A 26,489-nucleotide genomic window follows, 5' to 3' on the forward strand; every position below is an offset into this window, starting at 1 on the left:
GAAAGATATCAACTCGTAGATAGATCAATTGAAAGAAAGAGAGAGAGATGGAGAGTTCAATCTAAGGTCTCATCCAACACTTACAGAAACGTGGTTTGGCCGTATGCCAATGGGTCTGTTCGGATGGCTCAGAGGGACCCGCTTTGTTCACCGCACGCACACGAAACTTGTACTGTTGGCCCTCCTCTAGTTTCTTAACGACACCCTTGCAGATGGGTCCCTCCGTCTCGGCGGCCTTGACGAACTCACCGGAGTCCTTGTCCATTACCTCAATGATGTAGTTGGTAATGGGAGAGCCACCATCACGAATGGGTGGTTCCCATTTCAGTTTCACATGATGCTCATCCCAATCCTCAATCTCGGGTAGACCGGGCGGTGCCGAGGCATCGAATGGATTCTTGGCAGTGATTGCTGACTCGGTCTCGAGTGGTTCCGATTCACCCTCCTCGTTGATAGCCTTAACACGGAACTGATAGCGATGATTGGGATCGAGACCTTTCACATCCAGCTCCATCTTAGCGGGATCAACGGTGCCAGCTGGCACCCATTTACCCGTAGCCGTATCCATTTTCTCAACAGCATAGCCCGTAATGGGAACACCGCCATCATCCTTTGGTTTCTTCCACTGCAATTTACAGCCGGTTTTGTGTATGTCGGAGACCTCCAAAGGACCCTCCGGTTTGCCCGGCTTATCCAGGATAATCACTTCCACTTCGGCCTCATCGACGCCATTAATATTCTCCGCCTTCAGTTTGTAGATGCCACTGTCTTTTCGAGCTGTATCCAACAGCGTTAACTTTGTGTTGTAATCCTCATTGTCCAGGCGCACTTGTCCACTGGGCGTTAGGTCCTTTTCCTTGAAATACCAGGTCAAAGTTGGCGCGGGTTCACCCTTGACATCCACATCGAACTTAACAGTGTTACCAGCACGCACCTTGATCGGTTTCATTTTCTCGCGATTTATGCTTGGCTTGACTATGGATATAATTCACATTTTATTATATTAATATATAAATAATATCAAATATAAATATTTAATATATATTAAAATAATAATTAATCTAATAATAAGCTTTGGCTCAACATAAAATCAAGCATTTTTTGCGTATACATACCAAAATAATAATAGTCAAATAAAGAAGTGAAATTAGCAAAACTTTATAAATTGGCAATTAATTTTTATAGCTGCTGCAAACAAAAATTGTTTTATTATTTCTTACGATTTCTGGGCTTGGCCAAATGCGGCTCGGTTGCGTCGCTGGGTTCGCTGGTTCCGGCCTTGTTGAGAGCCCGTACACGGAACTGATACACATTGCCCTCGGTAAGGCCATCGACAGTTGCCTCGGGTGTAGGGCTCTAAATATGCAATATATATATGTTGAATCATATTTAGTTTTATATACTTTCTATATTAAAATTACTATTTTTTAAATTAAATTAATATTTAAATTGTTATTTAAATATTTAAAATGATTGTTTATTTATTTAAATATTATTTAAATTATTCTTTAATTAGTTCAGTTACTATTTAATTATTTCAATTTTTTAAAATTATTTAAAGCTAAATTTAGTTTTATTTTGTACTACTTAAACTATAATATATCTTGTAACATTTTATTTCAATATTTAAATAGTAGTTTAAATAATTAAATAATAATAATAAATATATATTATAAATTTAAATAGTAGTTAAATAATTAAATAATAATTTAAATATATATATTCAGCTACCAAGTAATTATTTAAATGACTCTTTATATATTGAATTAATAATTGAATTATTGAAATTACTATTAATTACTAAATAATTATTTAATTTATTATTATTATTGATTATTATAAAATTAATTGCTTTGATCCATAGCTCAAAACCCATTCAAACTGGATACTTACATTTGTGGTGAGCACTTCATCCCAAATGGGAGAGAATTTATCCTTCTTTTCGATAACATAACCGATAATCGGAGCACCGCCATCGTCTTTGGGCGGTTCCCATTTCAATTTAACCATATGCTCATTATAATCATCGATTTTGGGTGTGCCTGGCTTGGTGGCAGCATCATAGGGATTTTTCGCCACAATGCTGCCATCGGTCTCCAGAGGTTCGGATTCGCCCTCCTCGTTGATGGCCTTGACCCGAAACTGATACTCATGGCCTTCCTGCAGGCCCTTGACATCAAGTTCGGTATCATTGCCGGAGGTACGACCGACCGGCACCCAACGACCCTGTTTCTTATCGAATTTCTCGACCTGGTAACTGGTTATCGGTTTGCCGCCATCATCTTCCGGCTTCTGCCACTTCAATTTGCAGCCATCCTTCGTAATATCCTTGACGACTAGAGGACCCCTCGGCTTACCGGGTGGTCCCAGCACATTGACCTCGACGGTCGCCTCATCCTCACCGTGCTCGTTTACGGCTCGGATCTTATAGGTGCCCGTATGCTTGCGCACAGCATCGATAATCGCTATCTTCGTATTATGGGGTATATTCTGGATCTCGATGTTGCTTGGCAACTCCTCCGGCTTAAGCTCTTTATCGTTTTGATACCAAATGATCGTCGGCACGGGTTCGCCTCGTACGTTCACATCGTATTTAATAGGTTTGCCAGCACGTATTAGCAGTGGTTTCAGGTTTGTTCTGTCAATGCGCGGCTTCACTGTAGGTGTGGGGAAGTAGCGAGAAGAGAGAGAATATAAGGACTTTCTTATTTAAAAGGTCCTCAAATTATAGATTAGCAAGGCTATTTCAGAGCCATATCTGTTTAGTTTTTAATTTGGTATATATTATATATATATATATATATATAACTTGTATGTCACTTATCACTAGCACACAAGGAAATTTATATTTAATCTACGGCAATCCTTGAAGATAAGAGCTCTGGTTAGTTTTTATTGGGGTTCTAAGATCTTAAATGAACAAGGGTAATTCAGAATTCTATATGGTATATTTATATTATATAAGATCATAATTTTTATAAGATCATTATACATTATGTACATCATTAAAGAGCAAGGATATTTTATTTTAAGATCATAATATATATTATCATTACAAAGCAAGCCTATTTTATTTACAACAAATCCGAAAGGTAAAAACTCCATCTGGTGAGTTTTTTTAGTACTAAGATCATAATAAAATCGATAAATAATTTTTAATTGATATATAATTAAAAAGCAAGCAAACTCATCTTTCATTTATAGTTTCCGCGAAAGATAAGTATTCTATCTAAGTAGTTTTTAGTTGGGTACAAAAATCATAAGTGAGCATAGGGTATTCTAGGATTCTTTAAATTGGTTGCTAAGATCATAATAAAAATGTATTTTTATTATCGCGAATAGTATAATAATATGTTAAAGCAACAATGTTTACATAGTTCTGTGTGTACAATGTTTGTAGAGTTACCACAACATTCTGTATGCGAGTAACATGTACGCGCATAACATCGATTAGCGTAATTTAGTCGTTCCATTACATTAAGCAAAGAAGGTCGCGCAGCGCATGACGAAAAGATATTGAAACGTATATATGTAAACATAACCTCTAAAGAAAACTCCTTGTGTTATTAATGGTCATGGGCCCGGTGTTTCAATCAGTAAGCCTGCACCCATAACCCCAAAATGTCCCACAAAATGATATATAATATATAAATTATATTGAATTTAAAGTAAGTAGATTTCATATTTAATCTACGACAAGAACTCTATCTGAATAGTTATTAATTAATATATACTATTAAATAGATTATTAAAAGATCTCCATCTTTACTACCAGTTGTTTTTAAAGCTGAGGTTTCTAATTATTATTATTAGTTGTGTATCTTTCATGGATAAGGATCTTTAACCTTCAATCCTTACTATATATATCTTCTATATTCTACTTTATATCCATATCCAATACTTACACTTCTTGTACTTGACAATCTGAGGCACACTTGCATCGGATGGAGCCGATGGACCCGCTTTGTTCACGGCAATCACACGGAACTGGTATTCGCCGTACTCCTGCAGACCGGCGACAGTTGCCTCCAGCTGATCACCTGGTATCTCGAGGGCCTTCTCCCACTCTGGCTTGTTCTTGTCCTTCTTCTCGATGATGTATTTCTGGATGGGAGCACCGCCATCATTATTGGGCGCCGTCCACTTCAAGCTGACACTCTGATTGTCATAGTCCGTAACTTCGGGAGTGCCCGGTTTGTTGGGCTCATCGAACGGATCCTTGGCCACAATGCCCACTAGCGTAGTCAACGGTTCCGATTCACCCTCCTCGTTCACAGCGGTGACACGAAACATGTACTCCGAGCCGGGATTCAGACCGGCTACATCGAAGCTGGGCGGTTCCTTCTCGCCTGGCGAGCGACCCACGCGCACCCATTTACCTGTGGCGGTGTCCATTTTCTCGACAACGTACTCCTTGATGGGCACACCGCCATCATCCTCGGGCTTCTTCCACTGCAGCTTGCAACCGGTTGCGGTCACATCGCTGACAGCGAGAGGACCCTTCGGCGAACTGGGCTTGCCCAGCACTACCAGCTCAACTGTCTCGCGATCGACACCGTTGCGATTCTCCGCCTTCAGCGTGTAGAAACCGCTATCCTTACGCTTCAGATTTGTTATTACAAAATCGGTATGATAATCGATATTCTCGATACTGATCCTATCTCCTGTCGTTAACGGTACATCGTCGCGCCAACTCCAGTGCAATTCTGGTACGGGCTCACCAGTAACATCTACGGACCATTTGTGGGTGCGACCACTCTTGATCGTCATTCGCTTGAATGTTGATCGATCAATCTGTGGCTTAACTATATGTATATAAATATATATATATATAAATATATATATATATATAAATATATATATATATATACAGTTGGGGTACAAGAATTTGTGTCAGTCCAAATTAAGAAATTTTCAAATTTTGAGTAAGCATTTGCAAAGCGATGAAATTCAAGTTGCTGCGATGCGTTTGCGTTGCTCTAAAATGGAGTATTTCAAGACTTAAATTAAGTCTCAATGTTAGTTCATTTAAATGCACTGCTACAAAAAATCGATGTTCATGAAATAATTACTTTATGTTTGAAATAATTCACTGTTTTATTTATTTATTTTATTATTTATTTAATTATCTTTTAAGTTATTTATATTTTCATATTATTTTTTTTTATTTATTATTTTATGTTTAAAAGAATTCACTGTTTTATTTACTTATTTGATTATTTATTTTATTATCTTTTTTGGTTATTTATCGCTTTTAATTATTTTATCTTTTAATTTAACTTGAAATTGTAATTTAGATGAGGTATCTACAAGAATCTACAATTAGATGAGGCTTAGCTAGATTTTTTATTATGGTACTTACAAGAATTTTAGATGAGGCAAATATTGAATTCGGAATTTTGTATTAAGTTTTTATAATTTTATTAGCTTTTTTTTTAATGGTACTAACAAAAATTTGAGATGAAGCAAATGTTGAACTGAGAGAGATTGTACTGAAAGCAATTATTGTTTACTGCAAAAGCGTTGAAAATATGTTAAGCCAAAGCTTCAATCGAGGGTGCTCGATTGTAAGATATCCTGTACCCAAAAGGGCACAGCAAATATTTATAGGTTTTACAAAAATAGTACAAAAAAAGTAGCGCACATTAAATAAATAAAATACATTAAATAAATGAAGCAAATGAAATTGAAAAATAACAAATAGATGAATGATAAATGAATGATACATAAAATTAAAATTAAATAAATATAATAAATAAATTAATAATACAAAATATATATAGTTTCAAGCATCACAGCTGACTGAACGGACGCCTTCAATCTTCCCTGAGTAAATAAAAAACTAAACTTGGCAGTAAAAAATAAATTAAAAACAAAAATAAATAAATAAGTTAAATAAAAATAAAGTTAAATTAATGAATTAAATGAAGTAAATAACTAAAATACATCAAATAAATAATGTTTTTTTTTTTTTTAAATAAATACGTAATAATATAAATATATTAATTAAAATTCTTCAATAATATATATAAACATATCTCACACTATTTTAATGGGTACAGGATATTAAAAAAAGCATTGCTTCAACCAAGAATAAATATTAAAATACTAAAATTTAAAAAATGCGTGCACTTGGCTCAAGCAAAATATATATAAATAAAATCTATATAAACAGATGGATGGAACTTACGATTTTTGTGCTTGCAGAGATGATTGTCGGTGGGCTGTGAGGGTTCCGAGGCACCCGCTTTATTCACGGCGCGCACGCGGAACTGATAGACCATTTTCTCCTTGAGACCCTCAACCTTACACTCCGGTGTGGGATCCTCCGTTTTCGTCACCTCACTCCACGTGGGTGAGAATTTGTCCTTGAGCTCGACAACATAGTGGGTAATCGGACGACCACCATCGGAAGGAGGTCGCTTCCACTTGAGCATGACACTCTTGTTGTCATAGTCATCGATGACGGGTTGACTGGGCGGACTTGGTGGATCGTAGGGATTCTTGGCCACAATGGCATCGGTTGTTTCCAGCGGCTCCGATTCGCCCTCCTTGTTGATAGCCTTCACGCGGAACTTGTATTTTTTGTTCGGCGTCAGACCCTTGAAGTCGAAGGAGGTGGCATCGGGTCCCACCTCCCCGGCGGGTATCCAGCGACCTGTTTCCTCATCCATGCGCTCCAGGGCATAACCGGTTATCTCGCAGCCACCGTCGTCGATGGGGCGTTTCCACTTCATCTTTATATGGTTGGCGCGCACCTCCTCCGGCTCGAAGGGGCCGCCGGGCGCCAAAGGACGATCCAGGACGATAACCTGCGCCTCCGACTCAATGGTGCCGGAAGTGTTGGTCAACACCAGCTTATATTTGCCGGTATCCTTGCGTATGGCCTTTTTTATGGTCATTGCCGAGTTGCGCTCGAGTTGCTCCAAGCAAATGCGTTGATTATCAAATTTAAGTGGTTCATTCGCTTTGAACCAGCTCGCTGCCGGTTCCGGTTCACCGTCGTATTTAATGTCGTAGCGCACAGTTTGACCCTTCTTAACTGTGATGTTCTTGAGACCGTCTCCGACGAGGAACGGCTTGACGAAACGGCACTTGGCAATGATGGCCTTCGTCTTGTCACTGGGTTCACCGGGACCAGCTCGATTAACAGCACGGACTCGAAATTCGTACTGCTGTCCCTCCTTCAGCCCGTCCACCGTAGCCACCCGGGCATCTCCAGGCACCTCTTTGCCCGTAACCCAATCATTTGAGAATTTCTCTTTGTATTCGACAATATAGGCTGTGATGGGATCACCGCCATCGCTATCAGGTGCCTCCCATTTGAGGTCCGCGTGATCCTTGTCCCAGTCGGTTAGATCAACGTCTTTGGGTTTGCCGGGTTCGTCCCAGGGATCTTTGGCGAGTATCGAGTTCTTGAAGGTGGCTGGGTCTGAGGGACCGATCTTGTTCACAGCACGTATACGGAATCTGTATTGTTTCTTAGGCATCAGGTCCTCAATCTTCTTGAGGCATGGCTCCGTCGGCAGAACCTCAGCGACAGGCTCCCAGCCCTGTTTCTTGCTCAAATCTTGCCGTTCGATAACGTATTTGGTTATCGGTGTGCCTCCATCGTCTTCCGGCTTCTTAAACTTCACCACACACGATGTCTGATAAATGTCCGTGACATCCACGTCCTGCGGTGGCGTTGGCGCATCCTGGCATATTATATTCACATCCTTGGTATCTTCGCCTTGTGCATTCGATATCTTTATTTGATAGGGACCCGATAAGTCACGCGAAGGTTTCTTAATCTTAAACGTGACCTTGTCATCGGTGACGGCCACCTCAACATCCTTGACGGGCAACGGTTTGCCATCCTTGATCAACTTGGCCTCGACGGGTGATTGTTTGGTGCCGCTAACTATTAAAAAAAATATATTAAGTATCAAATTTAAAATTTAATCTTAAATACTTTTTGTTATTTTGTAGTATTTTGTTTTACCTTTGTATGGCACCTCGACGATAACTGGCGCACTTATCGGCCCCGCAAAGTCATCGGGACAATCGATATTCGGCCTGCTTTCGCCCTTGCGCACCGATAACTTACAACTGGAGTTCAGCTGGCCCGATTCACAGGTAATCTCACCCACATCCGTCAACTCCAGGTTGTTAAACACCAACTGATGCTTGCCACCGCCCAAGTTCTTGATTTCGATGCGCTCGTTCGGTACAATGGGTTCCCCATTGAATTTCCAGTCGCAGGGAGCCGTTTGATCCTGCAGCTCAATGTCGAACACCAGTTTCTCACGCTCCACGGCATCCGTGTCCTTGAGCTTCTTATTAAAGCGATTTTGATCTTGAATGGATTATGATTTCAACAACAGTTCATATAAATATTGTATTGCATGCTTTTTTATGTATTTTTTTAATTGTCCCTTGTTAAATTTCGTTCTTTTTGGCTATTTATAGTTTTATCATTAAGTTTTCGATTTACTTTTTTTTTATATTTAATATTTTAATTACTATTTTGTTTTATACTTATATACAGATTTATGCATTTAAACAAACAACTAAGATATAAAAATATTTATTTATTTATTTTAAAAAAATTTATCAATTTTATTTATTTTATTCATTGTTGTTTTTTTCGTAGTTCTATATTCATTTTTATCTCTTTATAATTTAATACCAAGTCAATATACATATTGATATAAATATTAATATATTATATTAATATATTATATTAATATACATTTTTTGCTTTTTTTAAATTATTTTTAGTTATTATTTATTAGCAAAAGGTAAACTTTCTATTTATTTTCTGTTTTGTTGGTTTTTTTTTAAATTGACTTTTTGGTTATATATATATTTAAATTTTTAAATTATTTTAATTATCAATTTTCTTATTTATATATGGGCAACTTTATTTTAAATATATTTCTTGCTGCAGATCAATTTTTTTTTTTTTTTTGTAATTTATATTTATTTATTTATACAAATATGTTTCGGTTTATTATTTCTTATTTAAATTTCTTGTTTATATGTATTTTTTATCAATTTCAATTATCAATTTTCTTATTTAATTATTAACAAATTTACATACATTTATATTGGTTTATTTGCAGATCAATTTTTTTCTTTTTATTTTATATTTATTAAATTATATATATTAATTATAATTTATACATTTTATGAATTATGAACAGTTGTACTTACAATTGATGATAATTTCGGCATCCGTCTTATCGGCATTCGTGGTGCACTTGAATTGTCCTGCGTCGGTGACCTTGCAGTCCTTGATGACCAGCTTGCGTTTGCGGCCATCCTTGATGACCTGCATGCGTTTGTCGGGTTTGATTTCCTCATCGTTGCGGAACCACTGCACATCGCCCTGGGCATCATCCAGCTCGCAGGCCAAGGTAATCGTATCCTTCTCGATGCACTGCTGCGATTTCAAAACCTTGACAAATTTATACGGATATTCGATTATTTTCAGGGCACATTCCGTCTTGTCCGGCTGCTTGTCCAATTGACATCTGTATTGGCCGGAATCCTCTAGCACGGACTCCTTGATAATCAGCTTAAGATTGCCATTGATGTCCTTGGAGATCAGGAAGCGAGCGTCATCCGATTCAATTTTCTTATTATCCTTGAACCAGTGCACATTCGCCATGCTGCTGCTAACCGAACACTCTAAAGTCGTCTCGTGCCTGGTGAATCCTTCCAGCTTCTTCTTGAGCGGCTTGGTGAAGTTGTACGAAGGATCTGCTTCTTCGACGTTGAGGAACGCAGTGCTGGAGACGCCACCGATCTCAATTGTATACTTGCCCGTATCGTCGACTTTGGGTGCGGTAATAATCAATTGATATGTATCATTCTCTTGCTTGAACTTGAATTTGCTGCCTGTGAAAACTTCCTATTAAGAGATATGCATAATTTAATATATTATAATGTTAATAATTGTATATATAGCTGTGGTCAAAATAACTACAAATACCTCAAATATAGTTGAAAAACTAGGAACATTTAATTTAAAAGATAAGTAAATATTAAAACTTGGCATTGCTATCAAAACAAATAAATGGAGTTCTTATATTGATTGTTGCTATATTCATTTTCTATTAATAGGATTATTGAAATTGATCATTATAATAGTAGTGGAATAATAGTAATGTTTTCTCAGCTAAATAATATTTCGAAAAACTAGATAAATTTGGAAAACAATTGTTTTTTAATGAATTTTTTCATTGATATTGTAAAGAAGATTTAAGTCATATTTTTATTAAATGCTATTATTTTGAAAGCAACTGTATATAACTGAAAAACAGCTCTTCAAAATACATATCCATTTTATTGGGATTTATTTGTTGTAATACTTACATCCTTGCGGAATAGCCATTTGGGTTTGCAATTGGGTTTGCTGAATCTCGCCTCAAATACAACCTTCTTATCCTTGCCCTCCTTAGCGAACTGATCGATTAGTGGACTAAGGAACGATTCTACCTTCTGCGTTGTCGTTGTTATCGATTATTATCGATGTTGTTATTTGTTTTTTTTTGTTTGTTTTTTTTTTTTCGTTGTCAAAAATGGGTAAAGACATCAAAACGACAATAAAAAATCGATATACAATTATTTAGCATTCAAATCTCAAAAGATAATAATATCTAGCACAGTTATCGATACAATCAATCGTTGTCAATTGTCCCAACCGTGTGCTATTCATTATTACAGTAGGTAATGAAAAGGTATGATTACATCTAATATAATTACACTATGCAAAATAATGCATTAGCAAAATTAAACAAAATATTCAAAAAACAATATTTCGCTTGATATTAGATGCTTGCAATTGTAGTTTAGCAAGTACCTGTGTACCCATATATGTTTATATATTTTCAAATTTGTCGATATAGCGTGCCACAAACATATACATCTATATATTTACTTTTTAAACAACTATTTTTGGAATATTTAAAACCATTTTAAACGTACTCTTTTAGATTTACTCATTTAATTTAGAGACTTAATTTTTTTTAATATGTAACTTTAATTTTGATTAAGCTAATTGTTTTCTTTAATGTTTAAAAGCCTTTTTAAAATTTAAAAACTGCTATTTGCTTTCTATTTTATATCATTCAATTTGTAGCTTTAATTTTAATTAAAATCATTATTATTTTATTTATTTAATTTCTAACTTTCATTTTAATAAAAACAATTTTAAAATTTGGACAGTTTTTAGTTCTTTTGTCTTTTAGTTTTATAATATTTATTTGGCAATTTTGGGTTTAAATTTGAAATTTAAATTTGTCTTACTTAAATAAATAAATAAATTGAAAAATGGTTAGTACACACTTTATATCGACAAATTCGAGCTATTTTAATTAGCACTTCCATTTTAAATGTACGCAAAATGGACTGCAAAATTTTTAATTTAATGGTTAACAGTTAAAAGATTTAATTAATCGTTCAAAAAATTGACGATCTGTATATTTATAACTGTTAAAACACTAAAATGCATCATAATGCAACCATGTGATTCATTTTCTTTGTATATCGAGTATCGTATATCGTATTCAAATATATATACATATATTATATATTCTGATAACCGATAGCAAATTGATCAAAAAGAACACATGAATGTTAACAAAAAAAATAAAATCAAAGTATTATGTAGAGCAATATGTATGTGTGTACGTGTGCCAAATGGGAATAAAAACAAAATGCAAATACGCCGTAAAGAATACGCGGATAGTCAAGAGAACAAGAAAATATATTCCATTATTAGAGTTAATTGGAAAATTGGAAAACTGAACCGAACGCCATCTGCTGTACTCTTATTTTCAGTTGAATGAAACCTATTTAAAAGTCTCATACTTAAAAAAGACAAAAATCGGCTGCACAACCAAAATAAATATATATATATAGTTATTAAATATATCTTTCTTTTTTATATATATATTTTTGATTTATATAAATTTTTTAGGTATCTCGGAATAAATAGAGCGCACCTCCTCACGGCGAAACGGATGCAACGTCGGCCAATCGGGGATCAGATCGGCTAGGGATGGTCTACGTGATGCTGGCGCCTGTATTGCATTATATACATATACACATATATAATAAAAATCATCTTGATTCAGCGATATGCGATGTGCGACTAAAATACTTGCAGATATCATAAATTGACAATTTCTGTTTTATCTTGACTGGAATTATTACTGGAATTATCTTAAATAACTTTCAATAACTTTTCACGAGTCAAATTTAAAATTTGTATATTGAGATCATCAAATAATCATCTTGATTGAGCTATTGATGTGCTAGTAAGAGTACTTGAAGACAGACTCACAAATTGAAAATTTGGAAATATTGATAATAATTTTTCGCCAATGTAGACTTTGTATTATTTTTTGTTTATTGCTGATATCATAAAATAAACATCTTGATGTATTGATGTACTCTATTTCTGCCTTGAAATTAATATTAAAATTAGGCAACCCAATAAAAAAGTAAATAAATAAATAAATTGATAACGAAATAAAAATATAAATAAATAAATATTTAAATTAAATAAATAAATAAATATATATATGTATATATAATCAAATAAACTAATTCATGAAAAGCCTGTTTTTAATTCATAAAGAAAATGATTCAATAACGAAAAAAAAAATTAAGTAAATAAATAATAAATTAAAAAAAAAAAACAAATTAATATAAATGTAATGAAAAAAAAATAAATTAATGAAAACTCTGCTGCCTGGTGTAATTGTTTTGGCTCTGAATGAAAATCAAATGTTATATTTTATATTAAAATATATTTCTTTACTTGAATTAAATTCCTAAAAATTTTTCACATCTAAATAAACCAAAACATATATCTAAGATATCGCTGCCTAACTGTTCGCATTGTGTTTTGTTTGTTGGGAATACACTGAAATTAATACATTTAGTTTTTAACACGTACATACATATATAAAGTTTAAGGGTGTCAAACTGAACCGAACTGATTCCGATGAAATGATAGAAGTTAAAAGGTTCTGATACATATAATAATGCATAATGAATTAATATTTTCATTACTTGAATAACTTCTGATGATAATTAATTACTGCTTAATATTCTTTAATGATTATCAAGTTGCGGTTAGTGGTTCCTTTGAACCGGTTCAACACCTTGACTGCAACTGGGCAAGTAATTAATTAATTAAGTGAGTAATTGAAGCAAATGTGAATTTTAGGCAGAAGCCAAGCGAATTATTAAAAACTGCTTCGGCTTCAATTTTAGCTGAATTTTTAGCTGCTTTTTCTTCATTTTTAGCTGCATTTTCTTCATTTTAGCTGCTTTTTTGTATTTCTTACCCTTTCGACTTTCTTTAAAGCCGGCAATGGTTTTTCAGTTTCTTTGAGATCACCCCAATTGGGATCCTGCTCATCTTTGTCCCATTTTTGATAACGACGTTTCTTGAGCATCGCACGGAAATCCATGCCACTCGAATCGGAAACATATAATTGCATCTCGGCCGAATCTTCGCCGTGTATATTCGATACGACAATCTTGTATTTGCTCTCATCGTTCGGTTTGCACTTCCTCATGCACAGCGTGATCGTGTTCGTCTGCCCATCCGTCAAGAACTTGTAGCGACCGCCCTCGAGGATCTCGCTAACGCCCTTGTAGAACTTGAAGGTCGGCGCTGGACTGCCCTCGACTCCGACCGTAAGATACGCAGTCGAGTCTACACAAAAAGGGAAAGGGCACAAAAGATACACACGGGATGGGTTTGGGTTAGTGACGGGTACATGTATATAAGGAGAGAGTACAAATAGAACAAGTGTTACTTTGCATGTGTATAGATTGTAACTGGGTAAAAGTGCTAAATAGAGCATAGGTAAGTGTGGCTGAGTAAGTGTGATTGAGTAAGCGCGACTGAATAGCTGTATATGAGTAAATGTGAATGAGTAAATGCAAATTTAAATGTAGAATATAGACTGTAAATTTGTAAATGTGACTGAGTAGGTGCGACTGTGTATCTGTGTAATAACCATATAAGTTTGGCTGTGTGTAACTGTCATTTATTAACTGTTACTGAGCAAACGTACAATGTGTATAGACAGCAATTTTGTAAATATATAATATAGAGTATAAGTAACTGTTTCTCTGCAATTGGGTCTTTGTAACTGTGACTGTATAGTTTTAAGTATTTAAATATTTAGCTGTGACTTGTATAATTGAAAATATTTAACTCGAACTGTGTAATTCACACTTACATTGAACGTGGGATCACAGTTGTGGTTACTGTATATATAATATACGAATTGTAAGTACTTAAAACATACCTTCGACCGCCGAATAGGATTCCTGCACATCGATAATTGTTGGGGGGCAGCCATCGCCGATATCTTTCAATGGCGTCGACGGCTTATTGATTAGATCCTCCAAATCCTGAACGCTCGGTCTGCGCACATCGATCGAAGGACGTCTCCGCTTTAGTTATATAATAAATACACACACACACACACACAATAAACACGCACAAAGCCAGACAAAACAGAAATGTAAAATTAGTTGAAAACAATTATGTGTGCTTTTTAAAATACATATATTAAAATTCGATTGAAATTTGATCAAAATACGGATTATATACAACAAAAAAAAAACAGAAAATAAAAAAACGGGTAAAGGATTCAAATAAATGCCAACTACTGAAAAAAAGAAAATAATAATAACTGAACAATCAACAACTACAACATTATATATTTGGTAACTAATAAATACTTGACGCTGTAACGGGTTGCAAAATGTAACTATGATTACAAGTCTTTTTTATTTTGGTTAATTGTAAATGATTAAAAGTTAATTACGAAATGTAACTTAAAATGTATAAATGTATAAATGTATATATATATATATTTTATTAGACAGACGCCTATAAATAATACCCTTAATATACCCTTTTATATACAACAAAAGAAACACATACGAGAATTATTTACATAAATATTTAAAGCTATCGAATGATATATAGGAATAGTATATATATATATATATTTATAGTACATATATATAGGAATATCGTATTTTGTATTTACAAAATATGAATCTCGAAATGTTATATACACCTTAATGTCTATATATATATATATATAAAGAGAGAAAGAGATAGATATATATAGATAATATCAGTGACCAACAGGAATGTAAGCAAGCGATAACAAGTTGAAAAAGTATTCAACCAGTGTTCAAGTCGATAACATAGAGTATATAAATTATAAATGTGATCGTTAATCGATCAACAATTTAAGACCTGTTTCGTATCCCCCATTTCGCCAGGTCGCTGTTGCTTTTGCTACACGATCCACGATCCAAGAAAATAGAGAAGTGTGTGTATATAAATATATATTTATACCTAAGATATATTTATTCATTCATTGATTCATGCATTTTAGAGTGAATGGCAATCGAATGTCGATTAATTACACATGAAAGACAAAAACCCACCTCTATAAATAATAATTTCTATTAAATTTCTTCTTCTTTCTATTACTTATAATTAAATTACTTTTCTTTAAATTCTTTCTAGACAATTTCCTGATATTTCGCTTAGTTTAATGCAAATTCATCGAAATCAAATCAAATATATCATATCGGTTGCTTTGATATTTTATATTCGAATTTAAAAGTGCTCCATTTTATTTTTTGTTGCACTTTTTAATTCAGTCGTTATTAATATGTAGTAGCAGGCAATTAATCGATTTTCGATTTTCATACACAGATTAGTAACCAGAATAAACATTAAAAAAAAACTGCAGCCTCAACTTTTATTTTTGGGCTGCATTTCTACCGATAAATTCGAATGATATCGAGTATCGCTAATCGATAGGCTGCAAACTACAAAATGAAATGGATATGGTATGCATATGTATATGTACGTGTGTGATTTCTTTAAGCAATACTTCTAATTTTGTGTTAGTTTTTTACCAAAATTATTATTTTTATTTTATTTATTATTATTCTACTACTAATTGGAGCTCACAAATGGTATGCAAGTAATGAGTGTGGAATGCTGCTTATGTGTGTGTATGTGTGAGGGTGTATGTATGTTGTGAATATGCGACCAAATTTGCTACCGCGTATATGTGAAATAGAAGTAGAAGAAGCAGAGCTAACTCTCACCTGTCCTTCACCAACCTCGCCTGGCCTCAACAACTGTAATATGCATTTATTTAAATACAATTAAAAATTTGTATTGTTTAATTCGTTTTTTGTAATGCGATCGATTGGTGAGAGAAATTGGGATATTTAATAACTAATTTATTGTGTATGCAATGTGTGTGTTGGTGTGTGTGTTTATGGTGAAATTCTCTAATTAACTCCCATCACTCCCATCTAGTAAATATTGCCACAGGCCTCTCTAAGTGCGTGGATTATTAGTGGGTAACGGTTACTCTCAGTTGTTCTTGCCACATATCGCGTAAGTGAAAACGATCAAGGCTGCGATAAAACCTTGCTTACCTGCTGCTGGTAGCAAGTATCGAGTAACGAGTGCTATTTTAGTGCTTACTCCTTGTTACATATCGCAAGGCTGCAAATAATCCTTTTTTCTGCTTTCTCTTATTATTATTGCTGTCTTCTTTAAGCGCGACGGCGAACAACTGAATTGCGATTCAGCGAACGCAATTATTAAACTTGAGCCCAATTAAGTGTAATTATGTAAATTTTAAATATGTGTTTATATGTGTGTGTATTTTTATTGCAGCCGTTCATTTCTATCTAAAAGGCTGAGGTCAATATAAATACACACATGCATATTACAGCTATGTGTGTATTTATGTATTGCGTTTCTTATTGCGGGCACAGCCTAAAATACATACATATATTTTTTTTATTTTTATGTTTTGCATAAATTGTACATCAGTTTGTGGAATATGAATTTGAAGGGCAACGAAAAAAAAAAACCAATACATAATTACACACATACATACATAAATACATTCAGACATAATCATCTATGCACATTTAAATATATATATATACGTGTGTGTGTGTGTGTGTGTATGCGTTTTTATGGCGAGCTTCTATTTATAGCTTTCGCTCTCTCCTCTCGTTTGTGTAAACAAGCAGAAGACTAAGCTATCTTGCAACTTTCATATGCACAAGAGAAGAAGCAGAGATGAGAGAGAGAGAGGGAGAGCAAAAACTGAAATTGCAGTTTTTTATTTGTATGTGTTGTGTGTAAAATTAATAGATAAATGGCTATCCAATTACATAACTTAAATACATATTGTATTTTTTGTATACCTATATAATCCATATTTACGCTTTTTTTTTGTATTTTTAATAATTCTTACCCTTGTGTCCATCACTTCGCCTGGGCGGAGTTTCTTCTGTGCTCATACATTCATATATATATATATATATGTGTGTGTGGGCGTGCGTGCGTTTATGTGTATGTGTGTGTGTGTATGTGTGCAAATATGCCAAGTAGTTGCGGTTGGTCGTTGGTTGTATGTATGGTAGAGGGTTCGTTTGTGGGTTGGGGGGGGGGGCCCATCGATCATTGCGTGATTGAGTTGAGTTCGATTGAGTTGAGTTGAGTTGAGTTGACACAGACAGGTGTAGGTGTGTTTTGTTAACAGTGTTGGTGTTCGATTCAATTCGATGTTCGATTCGATTGTATGTTTTTTTAGTTCATACATGGTAGGTACATAGAAGGGAACAGGAAGATATATATTGATATAGACATGTAACTGATTAGGTACAAAATACAATGTGAGGTACAATCTACCAGCTACTCAATAAAATAGTAATAAATAAATGCTACACAATTAATAAACGGTTACTCAGTTTTACATACAGGCAACAACAGTTATCGGTTATCGATTATCCAAAATTTTAAATATATTTTAAATACTGTTTGCTATTTAAAAATCGATAGCTATCTACTGCTATATGCAAGTCAATATATTTTATGGAACTACCCTTGAACTGGAACAGGACCTAGCATGTCGAACTAGTGCTATTTAAACAAATCAATTTACTTAACTCAAATTGTACACTTTAAATTTGATATATTTACAATAAGCAATATATCAATAAGTATATCTAACATAATTATATATAATCTATGTTTATTTATATAAATGTTTATGTGCAGATTACAAAACTGATTGAAATATATTTTTTTTTTTTTGAGTTCTTGGAGCGAACAAATTCGAGTTCATTCACAGGTTTGCGCAATGTCTAATTTGAGCCCCGTAAATTTAAATTTCAAAACGTTCGTTAAGATCTTAAAGCGAACAAGTGCGACTTCATTCACAATAGACGCGCGCTTAAGTCTAATTGTAAATAAGCCGCGCAAGTTTGAATTTGCAATCAAACAGCTACCATTTTTTGTTGCAATATAAAATATGTAAATTAAATATATATATAATACAAATAATGCAAACTAAGTAAAAGCGAGATCTACGCTTTGGTGGATAAAAAGGTAATAAAATGGCAATGAGTGAAAGAGAGAAAGAGAGACAATGAAATTACCTCGTCATTGATGATCAATGAAGGACGGCGACCGGTGTCGGCGGGCGGTACCAATGAGCCACGACGACTGGGAACTTCGGGTGCCAGGGATGGACGCTTCTCGCGGATGACCTCGATTTTGGGCGGTTCACCCGGCGCCGGCGGCTGCATTTTGGACATCTTCGGTTTGTCATCCTAAACAATAAATATTTAAAAATAAATACATATATGTAAAAAAAAATAAATACATATATATATATATATATAAACATAACTGTGTAATGTTTAGCAGTGTGTCTGTTTTGTAGTCGATTTGTAATTTTTTGTGACATGCCAAAATGAGTAAAAGATATTGTCCATAATACGAACCGGTACTACGGTAACCTTAATGCTGGTTCTGCTTGCCATTCCTATCGATTAACGCTTATCGATAATGTGCTAATTACTTTTGTCGTTTTGTTTGACCAATTTTTTTTTTTTTACACATTTACATTATGAAGTTATTTTTGAATATATATATTTATTTTTCACGTTTTTCCATTGACAAATTTTTCAGAACAATTTTCGAACCGTTTGTCATGAGCGACAGGCGGCGACAGACATCAAACATATTTCTTGGTTAGATATTTCTGAGGTGTGCTATATATATATATATATATATATATATACATAATATATATATGACAAAAGATTTTCAGCACATTAAAAATATAAAAATATAAATGTTATCTATATGCTATTTGCAAACGCATCAGAAAAAAAAATAAATATATATATATATATATATATATATATATATAAATATTTGAGAAAAATGAGAAATCAGCCTCCAATTCTGCTAAAAACTATACAATATATATATATATATATATATATATATATATATACATAATATATATATTGGTTTGTTTGCTCGCATTTATTTTTGTTGTGCAGCTAATATCACATAATATATATATATAAATATGAATATTAATAATAGATGTGCACACGGCATATATTTATAACACTATATATATATATATATATATATATAGAGAGATATTTATGAAAGAGCAAAGATATTATATTTTCAACAAATAAAATAAATGTTAAAATTAAATGGAAACTGATCTGTTAAGGCTCTTTTTCTGTTTTTTTTTTCTGTGTTTATTCACCAATAATAATCGCTTGCAATTAATAAATAACTGTCTGGAATTATCATTTCCTGCTTGTGGTTTTTAGTCAAAATTGGATTTATTATTAATTTATATGATTATTTGATTGTTTTTTTGTGTGTTTTGGTATATTTTTATATTTAAGTTTTAATGTTTATTATTATTTATCATTATTATACATCTATATTTTATTGTTGTTAATAATAATAATTATTATTAATTTTTATCTAGATAGATTTATTATTTATATTTATTATTTATTATTATTATTATTATTATTATTATTATTATTATTATTATTATTATTATTATTATTATTAATTCTAAGTCAGTTTATTCTTTGCTTTAGCGGTGTTTAATTTATAAATTTAGTTTAATTATTTATTACTGATATTCATATTTACTATTTATGTTTGTGATTAAATTTTTTATTAATTTGTAATTTTTACGATTATTTATTATTATTTATTACCATTATGTGGCAACTTTGCCATACTAATATTTCTAGCAAGTTGTCAGCACCGCTTTAAATTTACGTTTCGATCTTCATCGGATATTATTATTTATATTTATTATTATAACTTGTTCTTATTGATTTATTTATTTATTACCATTGCGTGGCAACTCTGTCCATTTACCATACTAATATGTATGGCAAAATGGTCGCTAAAAATTTACCTTTTGATTTTCATCGGATATTTTGAGTTCCGGGGTCTTTTGGGGTTCCGGGGGAATAATGATTGGTGTGGTTTTCTCTGGCTTCGATTTCTCGATATCGGTACGTTCATATTTCTCTAACTGCGGCCGCTTATAATCATCGACTAGGGTTGCCAGGCCCTCGGGTTTTTTCAAATCCGATATTTGCGCTTTGCTCGCCTTCGTCGGATTAAATTGCTCCGTGGCATTTGCCTTAACAAAGCCCAGGAAAATATATATTCGTAAATTGATCAAGTGGAAAATTATATGCGAGGCAGAAGAAGAAAGAGGGAGAGAGAGAAAGGGAGAGGGAGAGAAAGAGACAGATAGAGAAGTAGTGCTCAATTCATCACAAAAAGCACCTCCGAATATTGAAGAGAAATTTTTGAGAGAGAGAGAGAGAGAGAGAGAGTCTAAAATGTGTCTGACAGAGAGAGTGAGAGAGAGAGAGAGAGAGAGAGAGAGAAAATCATTAAGGGCTGCACAAAGCTGCTCAAAATAAATGAACCAGTTCCCAGCTGAAGTCTCTTACATAAATGCTATGATGCAATTGATGCATTTTTAAACATACAAATAGATCAAAAGAAATTTAAAAAATGCATACTAAAAATTAAACTAGAATTTGTTGTACAACATAAAAAAATTAAGGGCAAAATATATATTTATACTTTTTAATATAAATTTCTTCGCATTTTTTAGTGTAGTGTAGAAAAGAGAAAAAAGAATGCTAAAAATATCACAGTTAGGGCAAAAATAGAAATATGAAGACAAAAATATGTATATATTATTAATTATTATATATATATTTGAAGGCAATACAATTTACACCACAATTTAGTAGTGTAGTGTAGGAAAGAGAGAAGACCAAATAGAAAAATTAAGAAAACAACAATATTGAAGCTAGACAAAAGAAGAAGATAACTTAGAAGAAAAAGTGAGAAGGCAGAGAAAGAGTGAGTGAGAGGGAGATAGAGAATTTTAAGAGAGTGAAAAGAGAAATTGAAGAGAGAGCTGAAGGCGTTGTTTTTTCTTTGTTACCTTAAGTAATTGCTTGGCTTGTTGGGGTTCTGCTTGCTCTTTGGCATCTCTTATGACTGGCTTGAGGACGACGCCAAGGAAGGACTCGTTTCTTATTGGTTCCTTGGTCATCAGATTGCGGACAGAAGAGCGACGTCGCTGCCTGATTATATCCATCAGAGATGGCTTATCGGCCTGCGATATTTATTTTTATTTTTTTTTAATTTGAAATTTTTTATTTTTATTATCGAAGTTTTTCATATTTTTAATTTATTTCATTGAACTCTTTTTTTGTTTTTTTTTTTCATAATTCCCAGACTCATTTTCTCAGTTAAGCTTAAATTAATGTATATTTTATTTTAAATATGTTTGTTTTACATGTATATATTAAATACGAACGCCAAATAAATTTTTTAAATATAAATACTAAATATATTCGATAATTAATACTTTTTTTTTTGGCAGTCACTTTTAATATATTTTTCACTTACCTCGTTATCAGCGTCTGCATTTTGCTTGTCTTTCTGCATTTCGAGCGTGTTTGAGTTGTGTTCGAGTTGAGTGTTGTTGGTTGGATTTGGAGGTGGGGGCGTTAAATGGAAGGAAATTTGAATGTGCTTAATATAAATGGCGAAAGAAATTTATGGAATACGTATTATACGTATTATTATAACTAACATAGCTATATAACAGAGTGCTGCAACGAATATGTTCGAGCCAATCTTTAAACTAGTATCCGCTCAAGTTGGTTCGGCTTTCTTTCTCTGTTATACATATAACATATAATTACACATATATTTCAGTGGCGGCAATAATTATAGCACCACTATACGATATTTTTTTCACGTTTGAAAAAAAAAGCTTTAGCTTTGCTGTCTCTTCCAATGTTGATTTTTAATATATTGTTATTATTTATTATTATTATTTAGTTATTACTACTATGTGGTAATTCCGTGCATTTACTTAAATAATATTTATATACCAAAATGACTGCTTAATTTTGATTATTATTTTTCACATTCATTTTATTCATTATTCATTCAAATAAATAAATAATAATATACAATAATCTTCTAAATATTTCTTTATTTTGAATTTCAATATAATATTCAATATTAATTTGTAATTTAACTTCAACTATTTTTTTTAATTGTTTGTATTTTATTTCGAGATTAATTATACGAGAGAGTGTTGCTATTATTTTTGCCTCAACTGTAAGGAAACTCACCTCTGGTTCGACAATAACGGGTCTTAGGGTTGCACCATCCCTCGTGTCTTCGTCGTTAGGCAGTTTGCCTTTGCCAAGCTTGAGACCCTTCGGCTCCTCCATCGGCTGTTCGACAATCTCCGATTTCTTTCATACCAAACACGCAAACACGTAACATAAAATAAAAAGACAGACATACATATACACATATGTATAACACTTATGTGTGTGTATATAAGTTTACCATTGGCAGTCCATTTTTCTGTGGTGCTTTTTCCGCCTCCTTTTTAGGCGTTTCCACCAGCGGTTTCTCCATTTTATTTGGTATTTCCAAATCGCGTGCAAAATCGCTCGGCACAAAATCAGATTTCTCATATTTTTCTAGTTCGGGTCGCTCGTAATCGGGTATTTCGGGCAACTCTTCGTATTTCGGTTTGGCCTTCGGTTTTGCCTTCGCCTTCGGCTTGGCTGCATCGGCTTTGGACTCCTCCTTCGGCTGGGCGACGGAAGTTTTGCGCAGCTTTGGCAACTCTTCGGCGGGCTTTGCCTCTTCCATCGGCTAGGATTGTTTGTGTGACGAGTATCGAGTGAGGAGTAACGAGTGACGAGTATTGAGTAACGAGTACAAAATACACAGTAGTTTTAGTATTTTATTCCAATTTTTGTTGTTAGACAGGCAAAATAGATTTTTTTTTTGTATTATTCGCAAATGAATGTTTATAAGACACATTTTTTTGTTACACAGAGATAGACAGATAGACAGATAAATAGATATAGAAATAAATATGTGATAGATAGAGAGATAGATGTAGATATAGATATTTAGATAGTTATGTTAGTTAGATAAATAGATATAAGTAGATAGATAAAAGCATTGGCTATAGATAGATAAAAATACAAATATAGATATATATATATTTGATAGATAGGTATATTAATTAATATATATAGATAAATAAATAGAGAGTTAATTAGTTTATAAGTTAGATAGATTGATAGATATAGATTATAAAAATGAACAGCATCAGCCCTAAAAAATAAATATACCAAGTCATTAGCTTATTTTGATTTGCAATTCAAGGATTGCATAAAAAGTTCTGATTCCCATATGTTTACATTTCCCATTTAATGTGCAGCGAAAATAGAAGAAGCTTAATGCCTCCTACCCCTTCCAGCATTCAACTAATAATTGCACTGCTTAGATTTCATTAGCGCAGAACGTGCAAGTGGCGTTACCTACTTCTTGTGAGCGTAGGTGAAAGAGTCAGTTAGCAGCAGGAATGCAAGACTAAAGAAACGGATTTGATGGCATATGTTGCGCTGTGGAGTGCGAACAGCGAAGAGCGAAATTTCCTGCGTGTAATGAGCGACTCTGTGCACTTGCATTATAACTCCGTTACGTGCTTGCTGAGAGCTTCGTAACGAATGCAATGCGAAGTGCGTACGAGTGAAAAGAGCGATCGAAAAGCAATTCTCTTCGTTCAGCAATCAGATCACGCTCTGGATACAAGAACCTGAAAGACTAAAGGGAAATTTGCTTACATATTTATTTAGTGCTAATAGCGAAAGTTCGAACTGCGCTTCTTGTTTGCATGCAGCAAAGTTCGAAGTTCGATCAATCAAACAAAACCCCCCCAGATCGTCTTTGCTGTGCTGTAAGTGAAGTTCAAAATTCGTTTGTTAGTCAAAAACAATTTGCAGTGAAAAGTTTGAAAAGAGAGCGAAAGAGAGTAAAAGCTTTGAAGCTCAGTTGTTTTAAATCATTGAAGAAATAAGCTTTTGCTGAGCGTTGTTCCGTTTTTTCTGCTCTTCTGTTATATTCTTTTATCATCGCTCACCTTTGAAACGCGTCGTTTCTCGGCCGGTTTCAGTTTTGGTATTTCTTCCTTGAGAGCTTGCGGATTTTTGTTGGCATCGATTTGTTTGCTCTCCAATTGCTTGGGAATATTTTTATTTTTATTTATTTTTATATTATATAAAAATTGCACTTATAAAAAGAAACTATTAAGTTAAGTGTTACGTTAGGTTACTTAGCTACTATTACTAATAACTCTAACAAACGTATAAAATAAATAACGAATAAATGTTACGCTTACGTAATGCGTTACACGTAATATGCTTACGTTTTCAGATTTCAGACTCACCTCAAGCGCCTTTTTATCCACCACAGATGAGCGACGCGATTCCGAAACGGAATCTTCAATCTATTTTTTTGTTAGTTGTGAATAAACAAAGACAGGGTGTACGGTGGTAAACAGGGGGTTTCTTGTGATATTTTGTTTGTTGTTTGCTTTTTTGCTTACCGCCAGCGATGATTTTCTGGACACCATTTTTGTATCCTCTTCCGTTGTTTCCTGCTGCGTTTTAATTATCGACTTGCGACGCACCTCGGAAATGGATTCCTCTTGGAGTGACACAACACTGGCCTTATTAGACAGAGACAACAACAAACAATATGACATTTAGACAAAAATTTAGACATCAAAATTACAAAACCAAAAAATGTTTTTCTCGTCAAAAAAAAACTTTTCTTTAAGTATAATTTAATAATACTATTCGTTTCTGGAGTTCTTGTATTTAATGTTAAAATATTAAAATTAATAAAATTACAGGTTGACAAACATTAAACAAATATGTATAGAAAAAAGTTTTTTACTTAACCAAAAAAAAAAAATATAAAAAAAATAGTTCTTACAAAAAAATAAATTAAGTAAATAAAAATGAAGAATAAAATATTTTTGGCTGTACCACAAAAGGTTTTCAGTATTAAATTATTATTATTGTATTGTCAATTTGTTTATTATTATTATATTATATTTTATGTGTAGTGTAAATTTTTAATTTGTGTAAATATTTAAATTTATACGAATTAATTTTAATTATTTTTTTTCATTAACTTACTTTGCGTTCAACCTTTTTGAGAGCAATTTGTTCCGCAGTTCCTTGCTACAAACGATCATAAAAATATTATTAAGAAATTGGAATTGGCATTTTTAATGTATTTTTGTTAATTCATGCAACAAAAAGAATGAAAATTAGGGAAAAATAAATAAACAATAAACAAATAATTATTTTAGTTTTTGTGTTTTGTTTTCTGGGTGTTTCGATAAGCTATATATTTTCGATATATCTTCGATAAATTGCTAAGTAAGCCTTTTACATATTGCGCTCTCTATTTTTCGGTTTCTTACCTCTTCTTCTTCATCACCTTCTTGTTCTGGTTTTCTTTTCATTTCGGATTCATCTTTTTTGGATTTCGGTGTTTCTTTTTTTTCTTTGGGTTTCTTTTCCTCCGGTTTCTTTGCTTCTTCTTCTTGCTTTTTATTGAGCGTCTTCTTTGCATATTCTTCTTTTTGTTGCTTCTCGTGTTCCTTCTTTTTGTTATATTCTTCTTGCTTTTTCTTTTCTTCGGCTTCGTTTTCTTTCTTTTGTTTGTCGGCCAGTTGTGTTGCTTCTTCCTTCTTCTTCTCTTCTTCGATTTGTTTTTTCTCTTCGTCGTGTTTTTTTTTTTCTTCTTCTTGCTTAAGCTTTTCTTGTACCTTCTTATTTTCTTCTTGTTTCTTTTCTTCTTCCTTCTTCCTTGCTTCTTCCTTCTTCTTTTCTTCTTGTTTCTTTTCTTCTTCCTTCTTCTTTGCTTCTTCCTTCTTCTTTTCTTCTTGTTTCTTTTCTTCTTCATTCTTCTTTGCTTCATCCTTCTGGATCTTTACTTCTTCCATTTTCTTTTCTTCCTTTTTCTTGGCTTCTTCCTTCTTCTTATTTTCGTCTTGTTTTTTCTTTTCTTCTTCCTTCTTTTTTTCTTCTCGTATCGTTTCCTCTTCCTTTAACTTTTCTTCTTCTTGTTTCAGCTTTTCTTCTTCTTGTTTCAGCTTTTGTTCCTTTTTCAGATTTTCTTCCTCTTCTTCGACCTTTTTTCA

General features: G+C 33.2%; 1 protein-coding gene across 18 annotated transcripts in view; it reads right to left on the reverse strand.

The window, feature by feature from the left end:
- The window catches only part of LOC6570295 (twitchin), a 60,516-nt gene that overhangs the window by 22,057 nt on the left and 11,970 nt on the right, over nt 1-26,489 (reverse strand). For 2 of the 18 annotated variants that reach the window (XM_043215866.1, XM_043215855.1), the window contains 23 exons: nt 25,477-25,521; nt 24,879-25,001; nt 24,720-24,779; nt 24,414-24,512; nt 22,820-23,134; nt 22,597-22,722; nt 21,860-21,892; nt 21,390-21,563; nt 20,334-20,564; nt 18,520-18,693; nt 17,334-17,369; nt 16,159-16,191; nt 15,290-15,331; nt 14,322-14,469; nt 13,347-13,720; nt 10,363-10,488; nt 9,199-9,898; nt 7,985-8,338; nt 6,191-7,903; nt 3,906-4,805; nt 1,894-2,657; nt 1,221-1,356; nt 85-975 (listed from right to left, as the gene is read on the reverse strand). In XM_043215866.1, coding sequence (XP_043071801.1) covers nt 85-975; nt 1,221-1,356; nt 1,894-2,657; nt 3,906-4,805; nt 6,191-7,903; nt 7,985-8,338; nt 9,199-9,898; nt 10,363-10,488; nt 13,347-13,720; nt 14,322-14,469; nt 15,290-15,331; nt 16,159-16,191; nt 17,334-17,369; nt 18,520-18,693; nt 20,334-20,564; nt 21,390-21,563; nt 21,860-21,892; nt 22,597-22,722; nt 22,820-23,134; nt 24,414-24,512; nt 24,720-24,779; nt 24,879-25,001; nt 25,477-25,521 — 7,597 coding nt within the window. Of the gene's footprint in view, nt 1-84; nt 976-1,220; nt 1,357-1,893; nt 2,658-3,905; nt 4,806-6,190; nt 7,904-7,984; nt 8,339-9,198; nt 9,899-10,362; nt 10,489-13,346; nt 13,721-14,321; nt 14,470-15,289; nt 15,332-16,158; nt 16,192-17,333; nt 17,370-18,519; nt 18,694-18,867; nt 18,922-20,333; nt 20,565-21,389; nt 21,564-21,859; nt 21,893-22,596; nt 22,723-22,819; nt 23,135-24,413; nt 24,513-24,719; nt 24,780-24,878; nt 25,002-25,476; nt 25,522-25,766; nt 26,059-26,489 lie in introns of those variants that run through there. The other 16 variants (XM_032741997.2, XM_043215861.1, XM_043215856.1 and 13 more) reach the window with 16 other exon arrangements.

The sequence above is a fragment of the Drosophila grimshawi genome, unplaced genomic scaffold, assembly GCF_018153295.1.
Source record: "Drosophila grimshawi isolate 15287-2541.00 unplaced genomic scaffold, ASM1815329v1 contig_80, whole genome shotgun sequence".
Classification (NCBI taxonomy): Eukaryota; Metazoa; Arthropoda; class Insecta; order Diptera; family Drosophilidae; genus Drosophila; species Drosophila grimshawi.